Source organism: Megalopta genalis, chromosome 7 (genome assembly GCF_051020955.1).
Source record: "Megalopta genalis isolate 19385.01 chromosome 7, iyMegGena1_principal, whole genome shotgun sequence".
NCBI classification, from domain to species: Eukaryota; Metazoa; Arthropoda; class Insecta; order Hymenoptera; family Halictidae; genus Megalopta; species Megalopta genalis.
In genome coordinates this window covers 17,203,299-17,225,266 of record NC_135019.1, presented here as the reverse complement: position 1 = coordinate 17,225,266, position 21,968 = coordinate 17,203,299, and the positions used below count along the sequence as shown (strand labels likewise).

Genomic DNA, 21,968 nt, shown 5'->3' with positions numbered 1-21,968 from the left:
TGGCCGCTTTGTGGAAGAGCCATCGCGCCGGTGAACGTGATTGTAGAGCGAACGGGTTGCCTTTCAGCGGCGCGGCTTTATTGTAAAACAAATATACTTTGCCCGGGGAAAAAAGACTTGCAGGAATGTTTGGCCCCGATTTTCCCGGGCTAGAGTCGCGTCTCTCACATGAAATTATAATCCTTCACTTTGATCGCCGGCTTGTACTCTGGCTTGTCTTCAATCTCGTGGAAGGTCCCTCGGTACTTGCACTCGTGTTTCATCAAGTGCCTGTCCGGGGTTGAATCGATTATTATTACACTGCGGATTTGATGCGTTCATGGCAAAATTGTATGGGAGAAATTTATATAAAAAACAATTAATATATTAGGTCTACCGGAAAGTTCTGTCCGATAGTGTCACTTCAAGTTTCAATCCATATGCACATGTTGATTTGAGACATATACGACTATCTCTCTCTATCATTGCATAAATAAACTGAAACAAAGATGTCTCATGTCATTATTAAGTGAGACGCGATCGTGAAAACATGGCTACCGATGATAATACCAGACCACATGCTGCTTTAGCGACTCGTCAGAAAATCGCAAAGCTAGGCTGGGAAATTCTGTCACATCCACCATACTCCCCAGACCTAGCACCCTCCGATTATCACTTGTTTCTCCCTTTGCAAAACTTTTTACAGGCAAAAAATTCAAAACTGAAGCCGATGTCAACCAAGCACTAGTTGAGTTCTTCGCCTCTAAAAATAAATCATTTTCTAAAAATGGCATTTACAAGTTGCCATTACGCTGGCAAGAAGTCATAAGCAACGATGGAAAGTATATTCTACAATAAATATTATTAAATGTATGAAAATTGTGTTATATTTCAATTTAAAAACGGACAGAACTTTCCGGTAGACCTAATATTAAAAGAATTTACGATCACCTGTATGCTATTTTTAACTCTCTGAAATTATTGAAGAAAGAAAGAGATTTCTATTTGTACCATGTTCGTTGCGATCGACGAAAATAATTTTTATTTCGCGTAAAGATCCGCGATCTAATTATTATAGTAATCCGTCAGTGCCAATTTTACTTGGTTTCGTGCATACCTGAATTGATTCCTGCCCTGTTGATGGTTTATCGCGATCTTCTCGATCAGCAGCCTCGAGTACACGGTCGATAGATCCTCGATCCTGTTATGAATCTCCGCCTCTTCCGAGGTTAAAAGAATGCAGTTCCACGGCGACCATGGCTCTCCTACGTTATACCTGACCATCTTCAGCAGAAACAGGTCGCGGTTCTCGCTGACCGCCGATCGGCCGTGCCAAATGTTGTTCACCAGATGGTACATGTCGTGATTTTGCATCATGAACGCGATCGCGGACGGAGATTCTCTCTCCTTCTCTTCGGAACGAACGCAGTTCAGAAGGAACACATAAGGCTCGTAATTCACGTGCGCGATGTTGCGCTCACGCAACCAGGTGCACCCTGCAAATGATCAGACATTAGTCTCGAATGAATCGCCGGGCGAAATGGACCTCGAACCATATCTGCGGATGAACATTTCGAGGCCCATTGTGCGCCGAATTGGAAAATTTAACTTTGAGAAACCGTTCGTGCAGCATGCGAAAGGAATCATTGATTGGAAGCCGTAAAATATCGTTCGTTGTGTAAGATCCTGAACACCATCGACTTGTAACATTCTTCGTCTATATCTTATTGTCACGTAATTCTATACAATTATTTACGCGTTATTTGCATGCTAATAACCCAGTCAGGGGTCCAGTAGCGTAATAGAAAAAAAAAGAACTTGTAGCATTCACAGCAAACGGTATCTCGAATGTTCGGCGAGTAGTACCGATGCAAGTGGAAAGCTTCGTCATCCTCCCGTGGACCGTGAACTTGCGACAGGGATGAAGCTTGCAACAGCTCTTGCACAGTCTCGTCTTCGGCTCTATGGGTTCCCGCAGCTTTTCGTCGTCCACGTCCTTGCAGAAATCTTCGTCGTCGTTCACGCAGCAGCACGAATGCGAAGCTCGTATAAAGTGCAGATAAGCGACTGCGGTTTTAAACAAAGAGAAAATTAGCCAAGCCGACGGAGTCGACAAAAGTTCACGCTTATATTGGAAACAGAGTCTTACGGACTATCCGTTCTCTGTGATAGTCCAAGGCCATCTCGGTCGCCATTCCTCTCGCCAGATAGTCTAACTCTTGTTCCACCAGCCGAAACAAATTGAAAGCAGAGACACAGTTGTGCAGCTCCAGCGATTTTCTTAGCATCGTCAGGATCTCCGTTCGCTTTCCGCAAGTGACCAAGTAGTTGGTCAGAGAATCGTAGATCGCTTTTAGCTCGCGTGCTCTCTGGTTCCTCGCGGTGACCATTTCCGTCTGCTTTCCTTTGTAGCCGATCCAACGAACGGACTCGCAGTTGACCGTCAGAAACTTGACTCGCTTCCGGGCCCTGTAGTCCGCTCTTACGGACACCCTTTTCTGATCGATCGCGTTCAACATCTCCACCGTCTTGTCGACCGTCAAGTAACCGTCCGCGCATCTCGCTGCCTTGAAGAAACGTTTCTTCGCGCAATCGATGCGATCGCGTCGCCACTGCTCCACCAAATCGTACAGCATGTCGAAATCCAGACGAGTCCTCGGGTTGGTCCTCCGAAGGATCTCTCGTCGATGTCTGTTTCTAAATTCCAAAATTTCAACAAAATATCTCGAGAACTAACTTGCGTCGCGGATCGACACAAATTACGCACGTACTTGTACGCCGTGTCCCTTTCTTCGTCGTACAATCTACAGTTCTCCAGCAGCTCTCTGTACCGTCTCGCATACTCTTTGATGTATTTCATCAGCAAGTAAATCCGCCAGTTCCTCTGGATAATTCGGGCCTTTCCGTCGTGATCCAATCGCGCCATCATCTCCTCGTACGTTTCGTAGGGCTTCGACGTGACGTACTCGTCTGTCTCGCTCGATACGAAGCAGTCCGGTCTGGATAACGAAAGAGGCCGAATAATTAGAAGCGAAGACGAATATTAAAATGTGTTACGGGCGAGAGGCGACGACGGATGAGAGGACGACGCGGACTTTTCATCCCGCGTTTAATTTCATCTAGCGGCGAAGCACTCGCGGCGTTTAATTTCGACCGATGAGGGGGAAAAAGTACGCGGGAAAATGAAGCGAATCTCTCGAGCACTCGGGGCATCGAGCATTTTTCATTTCGATCAAGAATACAGCACCGCCACATTTGCGTCGGGTGATGGCACGGCGTTTGCGTCTCCACGTCCGTCACCGTGATGTATTGCGTCATCTTGCTGCAAGTGTCCTTGAACGGCATTTTCCGAGGTCCGGTCTGCGACTCGGCGTTCAAGTATTCCAACTTGGTAGCCTTGTGCCGCCATCCTCCCAAGTAAGGCTTCTCTATCCGCCGGTCTTCCACCACCACTACTCGTTTGCAAACCATTGTTTCGATTATCCCCTGTCGAATAATAAATAATCCAAAATATTTTAAATAAAATACATCGAGCGTGTTAAAATCGGAGACAGTTGTAAATTGTAGACTAAAGTTTGTAGAATTCGTGACGTTTGAAGAGCCGGTGTACGTTCGTTTATTTCTCGACGAATACAGCACGATCTTCAGGGTGTGTAGCAGTGTAAAGAAACCGGTTTTCATCTCATTGTCAGACTATTACTTTTATTAGACATACATCACTTTCTCACACGAATTTTGTGATTTACAGGTATCATTGTTGATCGCGTTTATCAGTAATCCTGCGCTCGGATTCAACGTCACGTGGGCTGGTTACAATCTTTCTTCTCTTCGTTCTGCGTCGTACAGAATTTAACAATGTATAAACCGTGATGTCTCCTGACTAAATCAGAATGGTGGTACTCGTACAAACAAACCAGGTCATGAGATCAATGGAATTGCGAGATCACTCAATGGTAAAAAAAAGTTCTACCATCCGGATCGGTGTGTTGCGTGGAAGCTTGTAATACATTCAGGATGTTGCGCGTGAGTGTCTCTAACAATGGGGGAAACTGTGAACAGTTTTCGTCGGCGTAGCATAATTTGTTTACTATACAACGTTTCGTAGCTATACATTCTACAAGTTGTATTTACATCTCGCGGCGACCTGTGAACATCACGAACCCTTTTATCCTCAGACGAGCGACACATTCATTCTTCAGTAATCCACATGTGAACTCACTTAAAACATATACAATCTGTGATAAACTATATACAAATATCGTTTCTCGTTTAATATAGAAATTTATCCACAAAATATATACGACAAATAATACATATCTGTACAATGAAGGGAGAAGACTGGTTAATGACGGAGACAAATTAGTGGAGTGCAGCGGAGCAAGGGGTGGGCAGGAGTCAAAGAGCGACGGGGGTGGCTGTAAAATCTCGTGGTTTAAACGGGGAAGAAAAGGCATCGAAATGTCAGCAACACAAAAATATTTTTTTCCACGGTTAAAGCTAAAATAAATAATATGTCCAGTTTGCAGGTGGAAACGGGGGGCCATTACAAAGAGTTCAGTTTCGTGAGCTTGATCAGCGGGAAGTGTTGGTGACAGGAGAAGTCGAATACTGGCGGTTCCTTCGAGTCCTTTTGATGTCCGCCGGCGAGTAACTTTAAGACCACGAAATTAGTTTTCGATATTTTTAATAAGTCGTTAATCTGTAAAACATATAAGACGAGGATGAGATATTTTAACAATGTAAAATAACAGGAACGGCATATAATTGAATGTTTGCATTCGCGATACCTCATTTACAGCACATGCATTCTGGGGGTAAAGAAATAAGGCTCGTTCCAGCATGTTCCTTGCTTGATGAAAGTGTCTACACCCAGCTAAGTACAGCATCTCGCTGGTAACCTTTTCCTAAAATCATAAACATCGTTAAAAATATATGTACTACGCGCGGTCAACTCCTCGTCGTACTCACGTTTCTTTTATGCATCTGTGCATTAGTCATATCTAGGAATTCCTGGTAATGAACTGGCGGCGGTGTTAGTAGCGAAGAAAATGGTAATAACCTGTGCTCGTACCGAACGCGTTCCGAATCGAACTGTACTTCAGGAAGAGGTATTCTTCCATCCATGCGAAACCCGACTAAAGCCTGTAACGCGAAGAGATCGTGTAGTGGTAGACTAGATTGCCGATTTCTTTGAACTGAAAAATTGCGGAATCGAAATTTACTTTATAATATCCACCGCATATATTTTGCATAGCCTGATATATCAATATTTCTATGTCGTACGGTCTTGGCGTTGATTTCTTTTTTTTATTTTTAGCGCTCTTCTTGGCACCTCTGCCTTTATGCGCGTCGTTATGCACATCCTGCTCCATTAAAAATGTATCGGCTCTCGTGATGGCTGACACAAGCCATCCATAAAGAAATTCATAAAGGTACCAGTATATGTAATGGTATTCGTGTACCGAATATAATTCCAGTTCGAACCCGCTTAACAAGTACATGACCATTACTCGCAGCGTATGATACAAAATCCATGTTGCAAAACAAGCTAGATGCGACCTGGGTGTAAGACTTTTTAAAGACAACGTATGTAAGAACCCATCTACTCTTTCCGCCTGTCGAAATTGCAAATTTCAAATAATAGAATCCTTGGGGAGTCGTATTAATTGATTTAGATTCTAAAACGACTCACTTCATCCTGCAATGCAGCGAAGTCCTCCAGCAGATGCGCCAATTTATCTCTTTGCCTTGCTCTGTTGTGACCGGTGAGCTGCAACAGCATGCCGAACAGGCTGACGCAGTGGGACATAAAACTATCAACGTATTCCTTAGCTTGATGATTCTGAAGCAACGTGCTCTTTGGCATTAAGACCGGCGGCGCGATAAAGTTCCGCGCCGCCTCTTTCAGAACATCGGCAAAATTGTGCACACCGAATACTCGATTCGTTGTGGGTAAATACACTATCTGTAGCATGGATCTAGATAATATACACGGACTATGTCTTGAGAATTCTAAAAAATAGTCCTAAAAAGAAATCAGTGTATTTGGTATTTATACTAAAAGTCTCTATCAATTCGCAAACCGTTTCTTACCAAAGCTGCATGAAGACCGGTCTGATTGGTAATCATGGTGACCGTTCTAATCCTAATTATTAATTCGTCCAGATATTTTAGCGCCTCTATTCTCGGTTTTATTTTAGTGTATCGCGGGAATGTTGGTGGTAATAATCTGTGATTCACCATGGGATTAAATCCCATGATATTTGGATAGTTGGCTAGAAATAAGAATAAAATTATTCTCTAAGAGAAGCAGCAGAATGCTTATGAGATACCTACAAATATCGTCAGCCTTCTCTCCACGATCTACTGTCTTAATCATAACTTGAATCATGTATGAACACTTGTTTAATAATCTATGACAGTCGTTTAAATTCTGTTGCAGTTGCTCTTTCTTTCCCATTAACGACAAGATTTGATAGAACAATTTGGTAAATCTAATTCTTGCATACAAGGCCAGTCCATCATTGTACTGAATAATAATAATAATATTTAGGACTTCGTTTTAATTAAATATATCATGAGAGAAATTAATATACCTACTTCTTTCTCAGATTCTGCGTCAACTGGCTTTATTCTACTTTTCCTATGCAGTTCTTCTTCTACTTCACGTAACATAGATAAAGTTTTTTGTTCTGCAATGTCTTGTTGCAATCTGTAGCCGTAAGTAACACTTTGAAAGTCTTCTTCTTCGAACACTAATGCTTTATTTATGCAATCTTTAATTATCTCAATTATTTTGTACACAGCATAACAAAAAGTCTTCAGAGGTTTATCTACTATTTGACTGGGCTGGTGAAGGTACAAGTTAGTGAAAACAGTTTGTGCCAGACTATGACCTTCAAGCCACGACACTATACACGCATAGGTTGAATCAATTATTCCTATAACTTCGGATGGTGTCAGATTGTCCAATTTTAATGCACCAGAGTCAACAGCCTGTGAAAAAGTACATGGTTTGTTGCTGCCCCTGTTGCATTGCATGCCAGCATCCATCTTTGGATCCATCATTTCAATTGCAGACATTGCTTCAAATAATCCAAACAATTTATCACGCAAAAGTTCCCCTAACTCCAGCTCTAAACAAACACATTATTAATGCATTAAATATCAACATTAAATAACAACAATATTCATTATGATACAATAATTTTTATCAGCAATACTTTTAAATAAACTTTATAAGAATCTCAGTATAATCAATCCAATGTTTACGTTTGTACAAAACTAGTTGGACGAATTAAATTCATTGTTTCGATTTTCAGAGTACAGCAAGAAGTGGACAACAAAAAAGATAAAAAGATTCGAGCGAACGTTCACATGCGAGAAAACCAGATTTTTAAACACAAGTACCTGTGATGGCCTCGAAAAACTCTTGGGTGATGTCCACCCAATTGCAACTGACTTCATCGAATCTGGAATGTAAACGAACGTAAAAATTAAAAAATATTGCTAAAGATTGTGCAGTGTGTCGTACGTTAGGTTATTTTCCAGAGATCTAATTAAGATCGTGGTATTTTTTTCACGATACTTTTTCATAGGTGCGCATAATATATAGATCCAGTGTCTTTTAAATACATTTAATTGAATACAACTCACTGTGATTCTTTATCTTTGCCCATGTCAACCGAATTCTGTTCTTCCATCATAGTCGCCATTCCTGCAGACTGACCTGTCACATTTTGCAGTACTGCCAACAACACGAAACCATATATTGTCTACTGGCGGGTGGTCTCAATTTTTTGAACTAGCAAAGAAGAAATTGTTTTATTCGAGTCAGCTATCGAAATATTGCAAAAAAATTTAAATTTAAATAGAATCCGAATTAAAAGTTTAAGCAGTTTTGCTGCTTTCATCTTGTTAGAACGCATCGAAGTCATGAACCATTTGGAACAGTAGATCTCGGACCTCTCTCTCTTGGTTCAAATCTTCGCGGCCAATTCTTCTACTGCGCACGCATTAACTGTATAACCAATGAGCATCAAGCTCCAATAAAACGAGAGTACCAATAGATCACCGCAGTGCTGAGGATATTCAATTTTCCTATTGGCTGGAGGAAAAGGATAGGAAAATTCATAGATGTTATTTGTATTTGTTGATTCAAAACACCTTTTCATTTTCCTTTAATCTGTCGTAAAGTTTTTAAATATTTTGGTACTTGTATGCTGATTGTTCACACACTTATATTTCGCTATATTCCATTACCATTGTCTTTAAATAATTTAACACACGCAGTTAAGAAAGATTGTTCGTGAGGTGACAGAATCAAACAGTTTTAGGAACACGTGTGTGAAATTCAAACTTGAACGTATGTACTCACACTCACAGAAGTTGTTTTCGATAGGATCAAAAGTTGATGAATATATAGTTTATTTTTTCAAATTATTTCAATTTAGAATCATTTTAATGAGTACTGTAATAAATGGAAAATAAAGTAAGCGATAAGTATGTTTTTAATTACAATGTGATAAAATTGCTACCGATGTTTTGACATCTGTAATGTACGTCCGTTACTTTTAGGATCTCTCAAATGAACTAAAAACGCTTCAACAAATGCAGAACGTATTAGAACAGTATTATGCATTATTACAATTGATAAGATCCGAGCTGGAAAAGATCATGAGCAACTTCATTGCGTTAAACGGTAATCGTTTCTTTTAGTATGCTTAATAGTGACAGCCTGTCTTCCAAAGGAGAGGATTGTATACTTTTCTCAAACTTTAATAAACCAAGTACAATTTATTATAAAAGTATAAGATATAATATAAATTATAAGATAACTGAAAAATTGTTGTGAACTTCGTCCATAGTACTGTCGCTTTTATAAATGATTACTCGGTGCTTTGACATTTTTAATTTGTTTTGTAACATTACAGATCTGGAGAATATGAAAGCAGCTGAGTAAATAAAAAACTTAAATGCTAATTCAGTGATTAAAGATATATATAATTTATTGAGGCATATGTGGAATTATTTACTCTGCATGAATCTAATTATAATTACAAAATGATATCCAGCACAAATGAGAAAGTTGCGTTACCAAACAGTAATTCACTAATGAATTCCTCATTAATGTCTTTACGAAAGTCTATTCTCTCACCAAATGTGTCAATCCCTATTCTACCAGAAAATGATGATGAACTTGAACGTTTGGACAGGCGTTGTGAAAAAACAAATGATAAAAGACAATCTCTAGGTCTTGGTTTTCTGGCAAAAATACCAAGACCTGAAATGTCCAATCGTATTACAGAATGCATAAAGCTTGGTACAGAAAACAAGATTAATGTAAAAAATGCATTTAGTCTTGAAATAATTGATTTCATGACATATATGATCAAAAAACAAGATGAAAACATGTCCAATTTGCAAGTAGCCACTGTATCATTAGATGTCAGCACTAAAATCTATGGGTATCGTGTAGATAGTGTACATACAGAAATAATGAAACTTGCAGGTGGTTTAGATAAACAAGTAGATGAACCTGTAACAAATGACACCCAGGCAGATAATTCAACTGTGCAAGAGCATCAAAATGATAACATAAGAAAAGGAGGGAAGAAAAAAAAGAGAAGATGCAAGTATCAAATTTTTAGCACTCTTGAAAACTTAAAAGGTAGCGTAGAAATATTGAAACCGACATTGTGGTTGGTGGGAGATGATGACACGCAAAGTGCAGCTATGTTAAACCAAGTAATGCTGCCAAACCATGCAAATTCCAGATATCATCTACACTTGTATAATGACGTTATCGTCGATACTGTGGAGAGTAAAGGAAAAGTTAAGGATGGAAAAATAAGCACTCCACGACTAGATATTTGTGAATCGCATATATGTCCACCATTAGCTGACTTCGAATTTCTCAATTGGATCAATGAGAATGAAACAGAATATAAAGAAACTCAAAAAGAAAAAGAAGCTGAAAACAGATTTCAATTTGACTTGGATGCCAGTGTTCCATCTGAAGAGGAAGTAATTCAATCGAGTATAAATCTCTACAATGCTGATTTGGAGGAAGATAGTGAAGAAAATATCGAAAGGCACATCCAGAAACCAGTAGAAGTGCTTACAGATTTCTATAAAGCGATAACGAAGATTGGGTTGGCAAGCTCTTCAGAGTATTCCATTCTACAGAAAAATAAAAACATTCACTGGGCTGGTCCAACACATTGGAAGGTAAGAAATACCAGCAAAGCTTTAGGGGGAAGTAACATTATAGAAACATGTCCCCAAGGACACGGTAGAAAAAAGAAAGAACTAGAATTACGTTTCGACAACGATGCTAAGAAAGCTGTAGCAGCAAAGTTTTCATTGGCCATCTCTGGAAGAACACGGATCAAACGTGCCGAAGATGTTTGGATCGAATCGAGAGTTACACTGCCTCGAGATCTTCATTACGACATTGCAAACGTAAACAAATTGTACCTTCATGAGCTAATAGATCTAAGTTTGAAGAACAAGGATGACTTAGATGTTACTCACGTGTCTGACGGCATCGACATATATAACTATAATAATGAAAATGACACATCAAATTACTGTCCCAATGTTTCTATCACGGATTACAAAGCAGATGAGGCCAATAATGAAGGTCACGAGTCTGATATTCATGAGAAGTTTACTGGAAACAATCTAGTCGCAGTTCCCAAATTAACAAATAAAGTGGCTATCGCGTATAGCGTTCGCGCTAAGAAAATTGATATGCGGAAATTAAAGAAATCTATCTGGCAATGCATGATCGCGTCTAATAACACGGAAACCACAGATATTCAAAAGGAGGTAGATCAAGAAACTGAGAATAAGATAAACGAAGACAAACACTTCAGCGAGATTTATAAAAAATTACCGAATATGTTGTCACAGAGTAACGCAGAATCGTTAAGCTTCCCCATTTCTTTTGTATCTTTACTCCATTTAGCAAATGAAAAAACATTGAGATTACAGTCTCTTCCAGATATGTCTGACATCATCGTCGCAGCAGACTGAATGTATTTAAAGTTCGATTACTTTAAAAAATTGTTAAATACACGTAACTGTAAATTATATACATATATACATATATGATATATATATATATATATATATACACGTATGATGAGAAAATATAAAATTGTTAAGATGTAGTAAAAATATATTTGATATACTTACATGCTGTTTGATTATTTATACCACTCGTTTTTTACGTTTCTTTTAATTCCACAATTATTTTTGCAGATATTAAAGAAGAGCAAATTGTGAAATAAGTTAGGAGAACAGATTTTTATACACACAAATATGTTGGAGGTCTCGTTTATATAAAGCTATTCATTTGTTCACCAGTTATTTTTATTAGTTAGCATAATATTAGGTTAAATCAGTATTTGTCGTGTTTTATAAATTCCGAAAGTAATAAGGAAGAACATCAATGACTCATTCTGCAAAACAAATGGTCAATCATGATTGTTTTTCTACGATCCATCAGAAGAGGTGGTTGGAGACGCAACATTTCGAAAATGCCGACCAACGATGGAAAGGGCAAGAGTTCAGAGAGCAGCAAGGACATAAAGAAATCCATAGAGAAGACTCGATCTAATCCGACAGATGCGTTCAATGGCTACGACTGTTTCCTCCCGGATCAGAAGGGCGACGTGCAAGTCTGCATAATTGGGGGTGGTGAGGCACCGCTTTACACGGCTGCCCTTTTAAAACAATCCCGACTAATAAAACGTCTGAACCTGGTGGACACGACGAACACAATGGCTGGTGCAGTTTTAGACACAAGTCATATCGACACGTCCACCCGAATTAAGCACTACACAAAGAAACGTATAAAGAACGCCCTGAAACAAGTATGTCCATTACTGTTTCCTTCTTACGTTTTGTTAGACTACCAAAAAAATTAATTTTTGTATATTTCATATGTTATGCATTCGATCTAAAATACTTTTACTTGCAGGCAAACATAATCGCTCTAATGGATGAATCGGAGCCAAAGGGGGTGGATCTGAACCCGAAGATTCAATTCGAATCTGCGGCATCGTACGTGTACGAGATGGCAGAACAAATGGTAACGGTGAGCTCGGACGCATTGGTCGCCGTTTTCGTTCAACCGGTAACGGCGACACTGCCCATGATCTCCGAGATCTACAAGCTCTGTGGATGGTGGGATCCGGACAGGATCATCGGTTCTACGTCTTTCCTGCGCATGCGAATGGAAGCCACAACCGCGAGTCTCCTCGATCTGGATCCGGCATTCCTATCGATTCCTATGGTAGCTGGTGCAGATCCATACACCATTGTTCCTCTTCTGTCACGAAGCAGCCCCATCAATCGATTCAATCATGTACGAAGATACACTCATTAGAACGTGGGACGATCACTAATGATCGATGAATTGCTAAAACAAGATTATCAAAATGTTTCATATCTTGAGATAACACTTGAGACAAACTATCTTGCGGATCGATTGATCAACCGATAAGTTTGATATCCATTAGAAACGCAGTAACACAAAAATGTTTAAAAAATCGCTTTAGAACAAATACGAGCGGAGATTGTCCTAGGCAGCACTGTTCTACACAAGACCAGAACAGTGAGTCATAGAATAATCTGCAGTATGGCCTAGACTGTCATTTTCAGTCTTCACTAAACTGCAGAATCTCAATTATAGAAATAGAATGAAATCAAGTAGACGAGCGATTCTTTAAGTATCACCATACTTTGATTTTCTATGAATATTCATGCGTCCCGCAATCGTTTAACATCCCGTAGAATGTAGAACCAGTTAACTTTCTAATTACATTTTTGTCGACAGCTAAGTAAAAAGAACACGATGTAAACAGGTGCAACAAGAAATGTTACTACAGTCGCTGCGTGGAGCGGATAAGGAAATAGCAAGCATCGATGGCAGGGGACCGATTTTATCAGTCGCTGCAGCCGCTGCCAAGTTTATCCTTGCACTCGCCGGTGGACTCAGTGGATCACCGAATGTCTACACCTCCGGTTACGTTCGATCGAACGTGTTACCGATTTGTCGGTTTTTCACCACCGAATTACAATTAGGCCCGGGCGGAGTGCAAACGAATTTCGGACTGCCGAAAATGTCGCCGGCGGAAGTAGTACTGGTCGAGCAAGCGGTACCCATAATCAATGAGTTCGTTCACACGGCGATAAAAACTGTTTTCAGCTACAGCTACGTGAAGCAAAAAAGCACGTAGCATTGTTCCCTCTTGCAAAGACGATTGCACAACGGCGGCGTTAAATTCGTTAATGAACGCAAGCCTTTTTGTGCAAAAGCAAGACACGCAAAACATTCGGAGTGTCATAACAACTAAATTTGCTGTTGACGATAACATTGGCATCATTGTTTCTTCCTAAACTGTTAACGACATTGATGATTTACGAGTATTCGTTATGTCTGCATAAATCTTGCTGAAAACGATCAATATGTACGTGTCGCCCTAATGTATGCGACCATGACGTCTCAAAAAAAAAGCAAAGAAACGGAAAAAAGAACATATGCATTGTTACTTTTTCTATGCAGTCGGATGTAATTAGGTGAGCCAGGCTTGACCGTTATTCGGGTAATATGCTTGAAATATGATTATTCTTGTTGCGTTAGTTTGCACATTGTTGCGTAAAGAGAGTGAAAAATTGTCAAGCACGAAGTGACTAAATCAAAATAATGGAGTTGTTATGGAAGCATCGAGAAGAGGGGGATTATTTATATTTATTAAAAATAGTAGTGCCGATGTATCGATTTCTGTAAGTAAACGGGCGTAACGCGTCACTCCTATTTATAGTATTCCCACTAAAAATGTTACTCGTACAGCACCTTGGAGAAGACTATCGGTATCGCGAGACTCCGCAAAGTCTCTGCGATTTCGATGTCTACATTTCCTCCTTATCGATACGGGAAGCGAACAGAACGTTACCTGATACGAGGAAGAGAGTGGTTCGTGACTGTTCGTGACTCGGTTCGGTTCGCAGTTTGAAACCGAGCGGCGTATGCGATTGCGATTAATTCTCGCGAAGTGAGACAGTCGGTGCGCGCGATCCGCTCGAGGCTTAGTTGCGCTTCGGTGAGACAATAACTGTGGTTGTAAGGCAAAACGACAGAAATTGCATGTTTCAAACATTAATCTATTCCAGTTGCCAGAAGTAATAGAATCTACATGTCTTATCTCAATTTACTCAGCCTTTTTTCACGTCATTTTAATTGGTGTCGCGAAGCTCGAGATACGTTAACGGTCATAATAAATGTCCAGCCTACGCCTGTAAACGTTATATGCTTGAGGTAGGTTGGACAGCTGTAATGACTATATTTTTTTGAAAAATAGACCATAACTTAAAAAAGTATCAATAAATACATGAGTTTATGTTCCAATAAAAACTCGAGATCGAAACATTTTTATTAGAACTTTTTAGATGAAACTGGGAGAGATCCAGGAGGGAGCTTTCATGCAATTTCTACCAAAGATCGCACGAGGATTAAAAAGGAGAAATTATTTCCGTACAAATTTATTGATTCTGAACATTTTTGACAAATATATGCATCGTTCTGTCTTACGACTACAGATGTCCAGTTCTGTCGTTGATCGGTTAGCAACGAGTCAACGAGTAAAAGTGACAAGCGAGAAATAAAGAGGTCTCCGACATCTGTTGCTTCGCCGATACGTATGTGTTCGCGTTGCACGGACGTTCCGCGCGTCGATTGAAAACACTTACTGTTCGCGGCGTGATAGCGGATTTTGTGGCACTGTCGTTCGGGAATTGTTTATAGAGTATTGGGTCTATAAATATCGGGACAAAACGCAAAGGAATTCGAATTTGGGTCGCGCGACTGTTAGCAGTTACCACCAGATACCGCCCGGCTAAGTTATTTTAAAATTCGTAACGAATCTCTTGTTTTGACTTTGACAACCTCGAGGTATCAACCGTTTCGCTAACGTTCGTCGGAACAATCTTTATCGCCTCGTCGGGGGTCCTGTTGAATTGTCGCCACCATGGGAATCATATTGTCAAGATTTCGCGTAAGTCTGTGTGTCAATATTTAGGGAAGTAATATCGACGATTCGAGATTGTTTTAAGGTTAACGTTCTACCATATCACGCGTTTTTACTGTGCATTTAGAAATCGCTCCGCAGAAACGGTTTATCGTCAAGCATCGGGAATGATAAATACTCGATATTTTCTGTTTCCTGGAACTCAGGATCAAGTCGTCGTAAAGATACAGATTTACGAGTGACAGGTATTTCGAGGTTAGGCGCGAAGATTAAGAAGAATTTAAACGGAGCTTAATGAGACGTAGCATATTTGGAGCTGTTTAAATGTATATTGTGCGCGCAAGTCATTATAACGTCATAGCTTGCCATTCAATTCGGTTTAATAAGATTCCAGGTCATGTACTTGATGATATATCAGAATTGAATAGTAATTTATGCAAAAATATTACCATATGATACAATATTACCATTCAATGACACTCCATTCATCCTGTCTGAATTTTTTGTGTTGAGCTAAAAATAACTTGGAACGTTACACTGAATATTACGCTTATAGTGAGTTATTTGGCAAAATATTTTTTCTTTATCGAATTCACATAGATATCGTAGGTTTAGCCTATAGTTTCTTATAGACAAAAAATTATCGATAGAATAGAATGGTTTGTCGGTGACCAATGGAAGCTATGAATTAATATGCTATACATGTAGTTACGAGCTTACGCATTAATTATTATTTCGTAAACATCCCTGGAATCATAATGATAAATTCATTTGATTCAGTTGCTATAACAAAACAAACCTTTTGTATATTTCAGAAAAAGAAAACCACTATTGAAATTTTAGAAAGTCTGGACTCGGTAAGGAATTCTTGTTCCTTTCTTTTTTTGTTTTTTTAATGCTTTTGGCATGAAGTCTGCTAATAATTTAATTATTCTTTTTTGTAATAGCAAATTGAAGAGATTGAAAGATATGGACACACTACAGAACAAAGGCATAAAAGAATTGTTGGCACTCTCATTTTGTATAGTGTGATTCTTTATATAATATCTGCATTAATTTTTTATTTCTGTTTCTTTCCTGCATCATTGTATGATCAAATATTTTATATGATTCCATTATTAATTTTTCCTATTCTGTAAGTATTTGATTTTTGTGTATCTAAAATGCTGACTTCGTCTAAAATTACTAATTAAATATATTAATTAAATGTTTGGCCATTATAGAATATTGCTCACAAAAAAGATGGTCACATGGTATTATAAACGTAAAATCTCTGAAAATCAGGAGAAATTAAGTACAATACAGTTAGAAAAAAAGAAAATCCTTGATGAAGTTACAGAGACTGAGACCTACAAAAAGGCTAAAGAGATTCTGTTGAAATTTGCCCCAGATCAATTAAAAATGACGCCTGTGAGTAAAACAGTATATATAATACAATAATTTGATTTTTTAAAGTTAAGGTTATTTCCTTTTTATTTAAATTTCGGTTAATTAAATTTTTTTTCTTTATATTTCAGTTGTCTCCACAGGTTTGTATTTTAGGTTTTTTACTTTCTTTATGAGAACAGTAGAGAAACAATATTTTGAATACAACGAATGCCAAAAAATGGAGATTAAAGGAAACTTTATTTTAGTCATCTTATAGAATAGCACCACCCACAGAAACACCACATCGTTCTTTGTCACCACAAAATATGGCATCCCCTCCTAATACCGGAGAACTGAGGAAGAGAGTACTGACATCTCAAAAACAATTATTAAACGTCCCAAGGGTTACACCCGGTAACACTGGCCTTGTCCCAGTTGGCATAGCTCCCATTCAGGCTACACCAATTGGTTTCCAGGGCAGTGCTAGACCAGTTATTCCAGTTATGGGTTATCGTTAGTATTTTGAAACTAAATATATTAGGCTTTAAAATGTTAGAAAAACGATAAAAGATTTTATAAATGTCTAAAACAGTAATTTTTCATATAAATATATTATTAATTTAAGGCAATTTATGATAAAAGCTTATGAAAATTTTTACATGATAGGATCGCCACTGCCACGGCCGATATTACCACGCGAAAGAAGTTATCTAGAACGGTTGGTTGACTATATAGTAGGTGATGGTCCAGCGAATCGTTATGCATTAGTATGTCGGCAGTGCTATTCGCATAATGGGATGTCTTTAAAAGAAGAATTCGAATATTTTGGTAAACATCTGTTATAAACTACAAGAAGACTTAAATATGTAAGTACAGCTGTGATATTAAATGTTTTAAATATACTTCTTCAATTATTGTAGGATTCAAGTGTTGTTACTGCAATACTTGGAATCCTCCGAGGAAGCAGAAATCTGCAGCACCGAGACTGGAGCTCGATGCTAGTACTATATCAACGCAAGACAGTACATCCAATGCATCCGAACATACATTATCGACCAATATAAGCGAGAAACCAATACAAACTGAACTATCCAGTCCATCGGATACAGGTTTTAATACTTTTTCATAGACCATAGATTACTGTATTGTAAATTCATGTTGTAAAAAATGGAATATAATTTTTAGATTCCGATATCGAGGTAGTTGAAGGACCGGAGGAATCCGCAGATATTGAGGTAATCAAAGAACCAGCGGAATCTGAAGATATCGAGGTAGTCAGAGGTACAGTAGAATCTGAAGATATCGAAGTAGTCAGAGGACCAGTGGAATCTGCAACAACCGAACATACTGCTGAGGACCGTAAAAACAAATGCGGTCAGTTGTAGTTTATCTTTTTAATTTAGTTTTTGTTATAAAAAAGATATAATTGCAGATGAACTGGAAGACAGTACGGAAAAAATGGACATCGACGAATCCGTTTCGTATTGAATATGTATATAAGCACATACATACAGCGAAACTGTAAATACTAAATTGCTGATGTAGCTTTGGAAGAAGAGATAGTATATGCACTATCTACTATGTGTTGCTGGAAAGAAGATGAGCAAAAGAGACTACGCTGGAGAATTTTTCCAGCAACGCACAGTATGTTGAATGTTCTCTGACTCAAAAGTCGAAATTCATTCCAAATTGTTCATGTTTAACTCTTGTTGCGATTTTGCGGAGCTACGAATTGAAGCAAAATGATCACGTACTTAGGAGATATTGTTGAAACAATGTCTTGTAACACTCCTTCAAAAGGCGTTTACTTCTGCTGTTGAAATTAAGGAGCTTCATGATATTGAGGACAGAACCGCCAGAACCGAAAAGTCTTAAATATCTCCTTCGCTTTTAATCATATGGGAGAATCTGTAAGACATAATTTAAATAGATCGAAAAGATTTTCTATGTAATTAAATTTATCTTTTTATTCTGTAATGTTCAAGGTCACTTCAAATTTGTAATACAATATGCCTGAAAGCATATTTGCATTTTGATGCTGGTCTAATTGCATTGTAAATATGTTTCCATATTATTAAGAGCAAAGGAGATAATTAGAGATCCAGGTGAGACGTTCGATGTATTGACAAATTTTAGAAGATTATTTATTCTTGTAAAGGTCTTTAATTATCTGAAGCATTATCAAAATGCCTACGTTGGAAATTATGGTCAATAACCAAATCATTGCAAGACTGTTTATCTTGTGACTAGTGGACATTAGTATTTATAGTAGATGAAATTGTTTTCTTTCTCTTCATTTAGAAAGTCCCAATAAAATTGATTTTCCTTTGTATTTTTATAATTTTTAATGTTATATCAGTTCTGTCGTTTATATTGTATGTTTAGATTTTCATTTGAATAACTATCCCCGAAATACGAAAGTAGTACTCGAATATTATTTTTGTAGATTAGTTACATTTTTAATATTATATACATTGTAATAGAAGATATAGCTTTTTATATCTGTGTCTAAAAGACTAATCTTAATTTCAGATAGAACAGTCTTTTTTGTCGAATTCCTCGTAGCATAAGTATTATTGTGATAATAACACGGTTTTGTGTCCCTATAATATTTGATGAAAAACGAATACAACTTTATTTACGTGCCAGAGAAATGTTAACGTTCGGTAACAATCAAGAAGTTCACTTTTTAAAGAGATTTCACTATTCTACCTTATTTTTAGTTATTACTGACTGCTTTCGTTTCAAACCTTAGCTTAAAGCATAGTATTTGATGTAACAAAAAAGTATGTGATTAAGAAGTTTTTATTTACATGGTGATCAAAGATGTTTGAATAACTGTTGAAGGAAATATACTTTTTAATAAATTTACATAACATTGGTGTTCGTCTTCAATATAATGCAACATCGGTCACGACCGAAATCAAGTTCTGTTGTTTCTAAAATTGAAAAATGAAATCTTAAGCGCCGCTTTTTTTTAAGAGAAATGCTTATATAAAAATTTAACCGCCATTGTTTTCAAACGGAGGTCGATTTCATAAAGTTATGCCGCATTTCCTCGTAATTTCGCGCGGTTGATTGTGGATGCTGATTTAATAAATCGTTTGGACAACGCATTGCGTTCATAAAAGTGCTAAACTGTGCCTGTTTGAGCACACGCGTGAATCGGTCTCAGTTTACATAGTAAAAATAGTGCTCGGTCGTCGACGGACACTCGTTCGAGGTAAATCTAATGATTTTTTCGGCATCATTCTTTGATGATAGTAAAAGAGCGCGAATATCGAGAGACAAGTAATCAAAGCAACTTTCTACGCGAATCATACTGTGTGATACGACTTATTGTCAACGATTAGCGTGCGAGATGTTTGTGCCTCGACGATCTTTCTTCGCGAAATTCGCCGTGCATGATAACACCGTATTAAATCGTTGTATGTGCCCTTAGAAGCCCGTGGCGATTTCGCTGTGTTTATAGAAATATGTTCGAACATCTCACAATAGTTAGTTATGAGAAACAAAGAAAACTGTCGGTCTAATCGGTACAAGTATCTTTTGTCAAGCTATGCTGGGCGCCATAACAACGTCCATTTGTCTGTGACAATCATTGTTCGATAAATGTTTACTATTTTCTTACATTTTCGTTGCGCCTACGAATAATTTTCATTTTATCATTAAATTTCGTTGTTTTTCCACCCGTATGTGTTATCTTCTATCTTCACGGATAATTTTAAAGCATTCACTGCCAAGTTAGGCAGGGTGAATTTTGTTAGTTCGGTATGAAACACGTGCAATCGGATCTCATAGAATGATTATGGGTTTCATAAACGACCCTTATAGATCGTAAGATGTTGCAGGAATAAAAATGAATCGTCGATGAAGAATATAGAATAGATCCGCATAAATTGTTAATAATTTAGAGTGATTATATTTTACAATTCAATCACTATTTATTGAACAGCTTTTGTATATTGTCCATGCCTAATGTTTACTAATTGTTCGCTGCAGATAAATAAACATGCCAGAACTAACTGAACTTGACAAAGCTATGAGCTCCGAACCTACTAAGGTCGAAGCAGCTGCAGCAGGTTCTGGAACAGATTCAGATTCGGATGATACTGTCCCGGAATTAGACGATGCGCGTGCAGGAGGTACCGTTGGTTTCCCAGGGACAACCGTTACCGGTCTCCCCCTCGACATGGTTTCTAAAGCCAAACAGAGTCGTGGAGAGAAAAAGGCCAGAAAGCTGATGAGCAAATTAGGATTGAAACCTGTACGTCTAAATACCTAGCACTTTTGTTGTATTTGATGGAAAAAAAATGTTCATTACTTTCCTCCTTTCTTATAGGTGCAAGGAGTTAACAGAGTAACTATTCGTAAATCAAAGAATATTTTGTTTGTAATCAATAAACCAGACGTGCTAAAGAATCCTGCCTCAGATACATACATCGTATTTGGAGAAGCCAAGGTAATGCTGGAACATTTGTTTAAACTTTAATTTTGGGACTTATTATAAATGATGATCTTTTATTGTTTCGCATATTAGCTGAAAAATTTTTTGGAGATATTCCTTGGCAGACTGAAATTTACTGATTTTTACGTATTTGTATTATTTCTCTATTATCTGTATTAAATGCACGAAATTTTCCTTCAGATCGAAGATTTGAGTCAACAAGCTCAAGTAGCAGCTGCTGAGAAATTCAAGGAACCTCCTGTTATTCCAGCAACTGAGGCTGGCGGCAGTACTACCGTAAGACAATTGATTTTTTATAACAATTTTCTTAATGTACCGTGATCATTTCTCTCAACATTTGTTTTCTACAGGTTGTTGCACCTATACAAGAAGAGTCGGAGGAAGAGATAGATGAGACAGGAGTCGAAGAAAAAGACATCGATTTGGTTATTTGTCAAGCCAATGTATCACGAGGGAAAGCTATTAAAGCTCTCAAAAATAATAATAACGACATTGTTAATGCTATTATGGTAAGTATTGCGAGATCACTTATATTCTACTGTTTTTTCATATAATATACGAATAACGATCGAATTCCCACCCAGTATGTGATTTCATATTCTATTCGTCTGAAGTGAAACATTGCTGTAAATTCTAGATATCTGATCAAGCATTTATACGGCAAAGATTTATCTCTGTATTTTTCAGAGTTTTAATTCGGTAATTTGTACGTGTTTCAGGAATTGACAATGTGATGAAACTGCTTAGCAGTAGAATGCGCTGCTACGTGTATCGTAGTCCGCATTGCAAAGTCATCTTATTTTATCACCTGCGCCATCAGGAAAAACATCCTTTTTTTTGTCTCATTACATTGAAAGGATAAGCTCGAACACTACGAGACTGGAGTTTGCACGGAGACCCGTGTCACTTGTCTAAAAAAAAATCCACATGTATATACATAATTCATATGAAAAAAATAAATATACTAAGGACACTATCTAGTTCTCTCTCTCTCTCTCTCTGTTCTTTTCAATCAAATCTTCTCGATACGTGATATTCCATGAACAAAATATACATGTACCATAAAAAGCAAATTATATTTATGGTTCACTTGAAAAATTGTTTAAGAATGTTGC

At 37.9% G+C, this 21,968-nt stretch overlaps 6 protein-coding genes and 1 long non-coding RNA gene across 12 annotated transcripts; 5 read left to right on the top strand and 2 right to left on the bottom strand.

The window, feature by feature from the left end:
* Window positions 1–56: 56 nt before the first annotated feature.
* LOC117221812 (IQ motif and ubiquitin-like domain-containing protein) lies at window positions 57–3,468 on the bottom strand. Its single transcript, XM_076523952.1, has 7 exons — window positions 3,227–3,468; window positions 2,751–2,978; window positions 2,129–2,676; window positions 1,846–2,046; window positions 1,082–1,475; window positions 949–972; window positions 57–300 (listed from the first exon to the last, which is right to left on the bottom strand). Exons 1-7 carry the CDS (start codon window positions 3,448–3,450, stop codon window positions 165–167), a joined length of 1,755 nt encoding a protein of 584 aa, XP_076380067.1. The 5' UTR covers window positions 3,451–3,468; the 3' UTR covers window positions 57–164.
* A 51-nt stretch (window positions 3,469–3,519) lies between these two features.
* Window positions 3,520–6,589, top strand: LOC117221819 (uncharacterized). The gene is made up of 2 exons (XR_004490575.2): window positions 3,520–3,628; window positions 3,728–6,589. It is a non-coding gene; the product is annotated as an uncharacterized LOC117221819 (long non-coding RNA).
* Naa35 (N-alpha-acetyltransferase 35) lies at window positions 3,665–7,792 on the bottom strand. The gene is made up of 10 exons (XM_033473055.2): window positions 7,636–7,792; window positions 7,390–7,451; window positions 6,580–7,115; window positions 6,316–6,508; window positions 6,073–6,254; window positions 5,672–6,004; window positions 5,202–5,594; window positions 4,948–5,121; window positions 4,767–4,883; window positions 3,665–4,678 (listed from the first exon to the last, which is right to left on the bottom strand). The coding sequence occupies exons 1-10, from the start codon at window positions 7,692–7,694 to the stop codon at window positions 4,523–4,525; spliced, it is 2,205 nt and encodes a 734-aa protein (XP_033328946.1). The 5' UTR covers window positions 7,695–7,792; the 3' UTR covers window positions 3,665–4,522.
* A 515-nt stretch (window positions 7,793–8,307) lies between these two features.
* On the top strand, window positions 8,308–11,180 carry LOC117221811 (condensin complex subunit 2). 2 transcript variants are annotated; one of them, XM_033473057.2, is made up of 3 exons: window positions 8,308–8,470; window positions 8,557–8,680; window positions 8,913–11,180. In XM_033473057.2, the coding sequence occupies exon 3, from the start codon at window positions 9,043–9,045 to the stop codon at window positions 11,017–11,019; it is 1,977 nt and encodes a 658-aa protein (XP_033328948.2). In that variant the 5' UTR covers window positions 8,308–8,470; window positions 8,557–8,680; window positions 8,913–9,042; the 3' UTR covers window positions 11,020–11,180. The 2 variants fall into 2 exon arrangements, with proteins under 2 accessions (XP_033328948.2, XP_033328949.2); XM_033473058.2 differs by having other exon boundaries at window positions 8,308–8,481.
* Window positions 11,181–11,214: 34 nt separating this feature from the next.
* On the top strand, window positions 11,215–13,569 carry LOC117221817 (malate dehydrogenase, mitochondrial). Its single transcript, XM_033473065.2, has 3 exons — window positions 11,215–11,861; window positions 11,969–12,355; window positions 12,855–13,569. Exons 1-3 carry the CDS (start codon window positions 11,469–11,471, stop codon window positions 13,227–13,229), a joined length of 1,155 nt encoding a protein of 384 aa, XP_033328956.2. The 5' UTR covers window positions 11,215–11,468; the 3' UTR covers window positions 13,230–13,569.
* A 290-nt stretch (window positions 13,570–13,859) lies between these two features.
* Window positions 13,860–19,261, top strand: Lnpk (zinc-ribbon metal-binding protein lunapark). 4 transcript variants are annotated; one of them, XM_076523947.1, is made up of 10 exons: window positions 13,860–14,093; window positions 14,618–15,044; window positions 15,833–15,874; window positions 15,965–16,152; window positions 16,241–16,427; window positions 16,652–16,898; window positions 17,052–17,213; window positions 17,306–17,494; window positions 17,571–17,759; window positions 17,818–19,261. In XM_076523947.1, the coding sequence occupies exons 2-10, from the start codon at window positions 15,018–15,020 to the stop codon at window positions 17,871–17,873; spliced, it is 1,287 nt and encodes a 428-aa protein (XP_076380062.1). In that variant the 5' UTR covers window positions 13,860–14,093; window positions 14,618–15,017; the 3' UTR covers window positions 17,874–19,261. The 4 variants fall into 4 exon arrangements, with proteins under 4 accessions (XP_076380062.1, XP_076380061.1, XP_076380063.1 ...); XM_076523946.1 differs by having other exon boundaries at window positions 14,590–15,044; XM_033473064.2 differs by lacking the exon at window positions 13,860–14,093 and having other exon boundaries at window positions 14,105–15,044.
* A 198-nt stretch (window positions 19,262–19,459) lies between these two features.
* Window positions 19,460–21,829, top strand: Nacalpha (nascent polypeptide associated complex protein alpha subunit). 2 transcript variants are annotated; one of them, XM_033473066.2, is made up of 6 exons: window positions 19,460–19,608; window positions 20,388–20,652; window positions 20,728–20,847; window positions 21,034–21,129; window positions 21,204–21,362; window positions 21,573–21,829. In XM_033473066.2, the coding sequence occupies exons 2-6, from the start codon at window positions 20,398–20,400 to the stop codon at window positions 21,585–21,587; spliced, it is 645 nt and encodes a 214-aa protein (XP_033328957.1). In that variant the 5' UTR covers window positions 19,460–19,608; window positions 20,388–20,397; the 3' UTR covers window positions 21,588–21,829. The 2 variants fall into 2 exon arrangements, with proteins under 2 accessions (XP_033328957.1, XP_076380065.1); XM_076523950.1 differs by lacking the exon at window positions 19,460–19,608 and adding an exon at window positions 20,277–20,300.
* Window positions 21,830–21,968: the final 139 nt, after the last annotated feature.

Excerpts from the sequence above, each read along its gene's own strand:
- LOC117221812 (XM_076523952.1), bottom strand. The coding sequence starts at position 3,450 with ATGGTTTGCAAACGAGTAGTGGTGGTGGAAGACCGGCGGATAGAGAAG. Across the intron at positions 2,047-2,128 it reads TCACAGAGAACGGATAGTCC|TCGCTTATCTGCACTTTATA; the intron begins GTAAGACTCTGT and ends TTAAAACCGCAG. Across the intron at positions 1,476-1,845 it reads GAAGCTTTCCACTTGCATCG|GGTGCACCTGGTTGCGTGAG; the intron begins GTACTACTCGCC and ends GATCATTTGCAG.
- Naa35 (XM_033473055.2), bottom strand. The coding sequence starts at position 7,694 with ATGGCGACTATGATGGAAGAACAGAATTCGGTTGACATGGGCAAAGAT. Across the intron at positions 5,595-5,671 it reads TCGCTGCATTGCAGGATGAA|GCGGAAAGAGTAGATGGGTT; the intron begins GTGAGTCGTTTT and ends CAATTTCGACAG. Across the intron at positions 5,122-5,201 it reads TATGCGGTGGATATTATAAA|GCTTTAGTCGGGTTTCGCAT; the intron begins GTAAATTTCGAT and ends TTCGCGTTACAG.
- LOC117221811 (XM_033473057.2), top strand. The coding sequence starts at position 9,043 with ATGATATCCAGCACAAATGAGAAAGTTGCGTTACCAAACAGTAATTCA.
- LOC117221817 (XM_033473065.2), top strand. The coding sequence starts at position 11,469 with ATGATTGTTTTTCTACGATCCATCAGAAGAGGTGGTTGGAGACGCAAC. Across the intron at positions 11,862-11,968 it reads TAAAGAACGCCCTGAAACAA|GCAAACATAATCGCTCTAAT; the intron begins GTATGTCCATTA and ends TTTTACTTGCAG. Across the intron at positions 12,356-12,854 it reads CCATCAATCGATTCAATCAT|GTGCAACAAGAAATGTTACT; the intron begins GTACGAAGATAC and ends CGATGTAAACAG.
- Lnpk (XM_076523947.1), top strand. The coding sequence starts at position 15,018 with ATGGGAATCATATTGTCAAGATTTCGC. Across the intron at positions 16,899-17,051 it reads TATTCCAGTTATGGGTTATC|GATCGCCACTGCCACGGCCG; the intron begins GTTAGTATTTTG and ends TTTACATGATAG. Across the intron at positions 17,495-17,570 it reads ATCCAGTCCATCGGATACAG|ATTCCGATATCGAGGTAGTT; the intron begins GTTTTAATACTT and ends TATAATTTTTAG.
- Nacalpha (XM_033473066.2), top strand. The coding sequence starts at position 20,398 with ATGCCAGAACTAACTGAACTTGACAAAGCTATGAGCTCCGAACCTACT. Across the intron at positions 20,653-20,727 it reads GCAAATTAGGATTGAAACCT|GTGCAAGGAGTTAACAGAGT; the intron begins GTACGTCTAAAT and ends CCTTTCTTATAG. Across the intron at positions 21,130-21,203 it reads AGGCTGGCGGCAGTACTACC|GTTGTTGCACCTATACAAGA; the intron begins GTAAGACAATTG and ends TGTTTTCTACAG.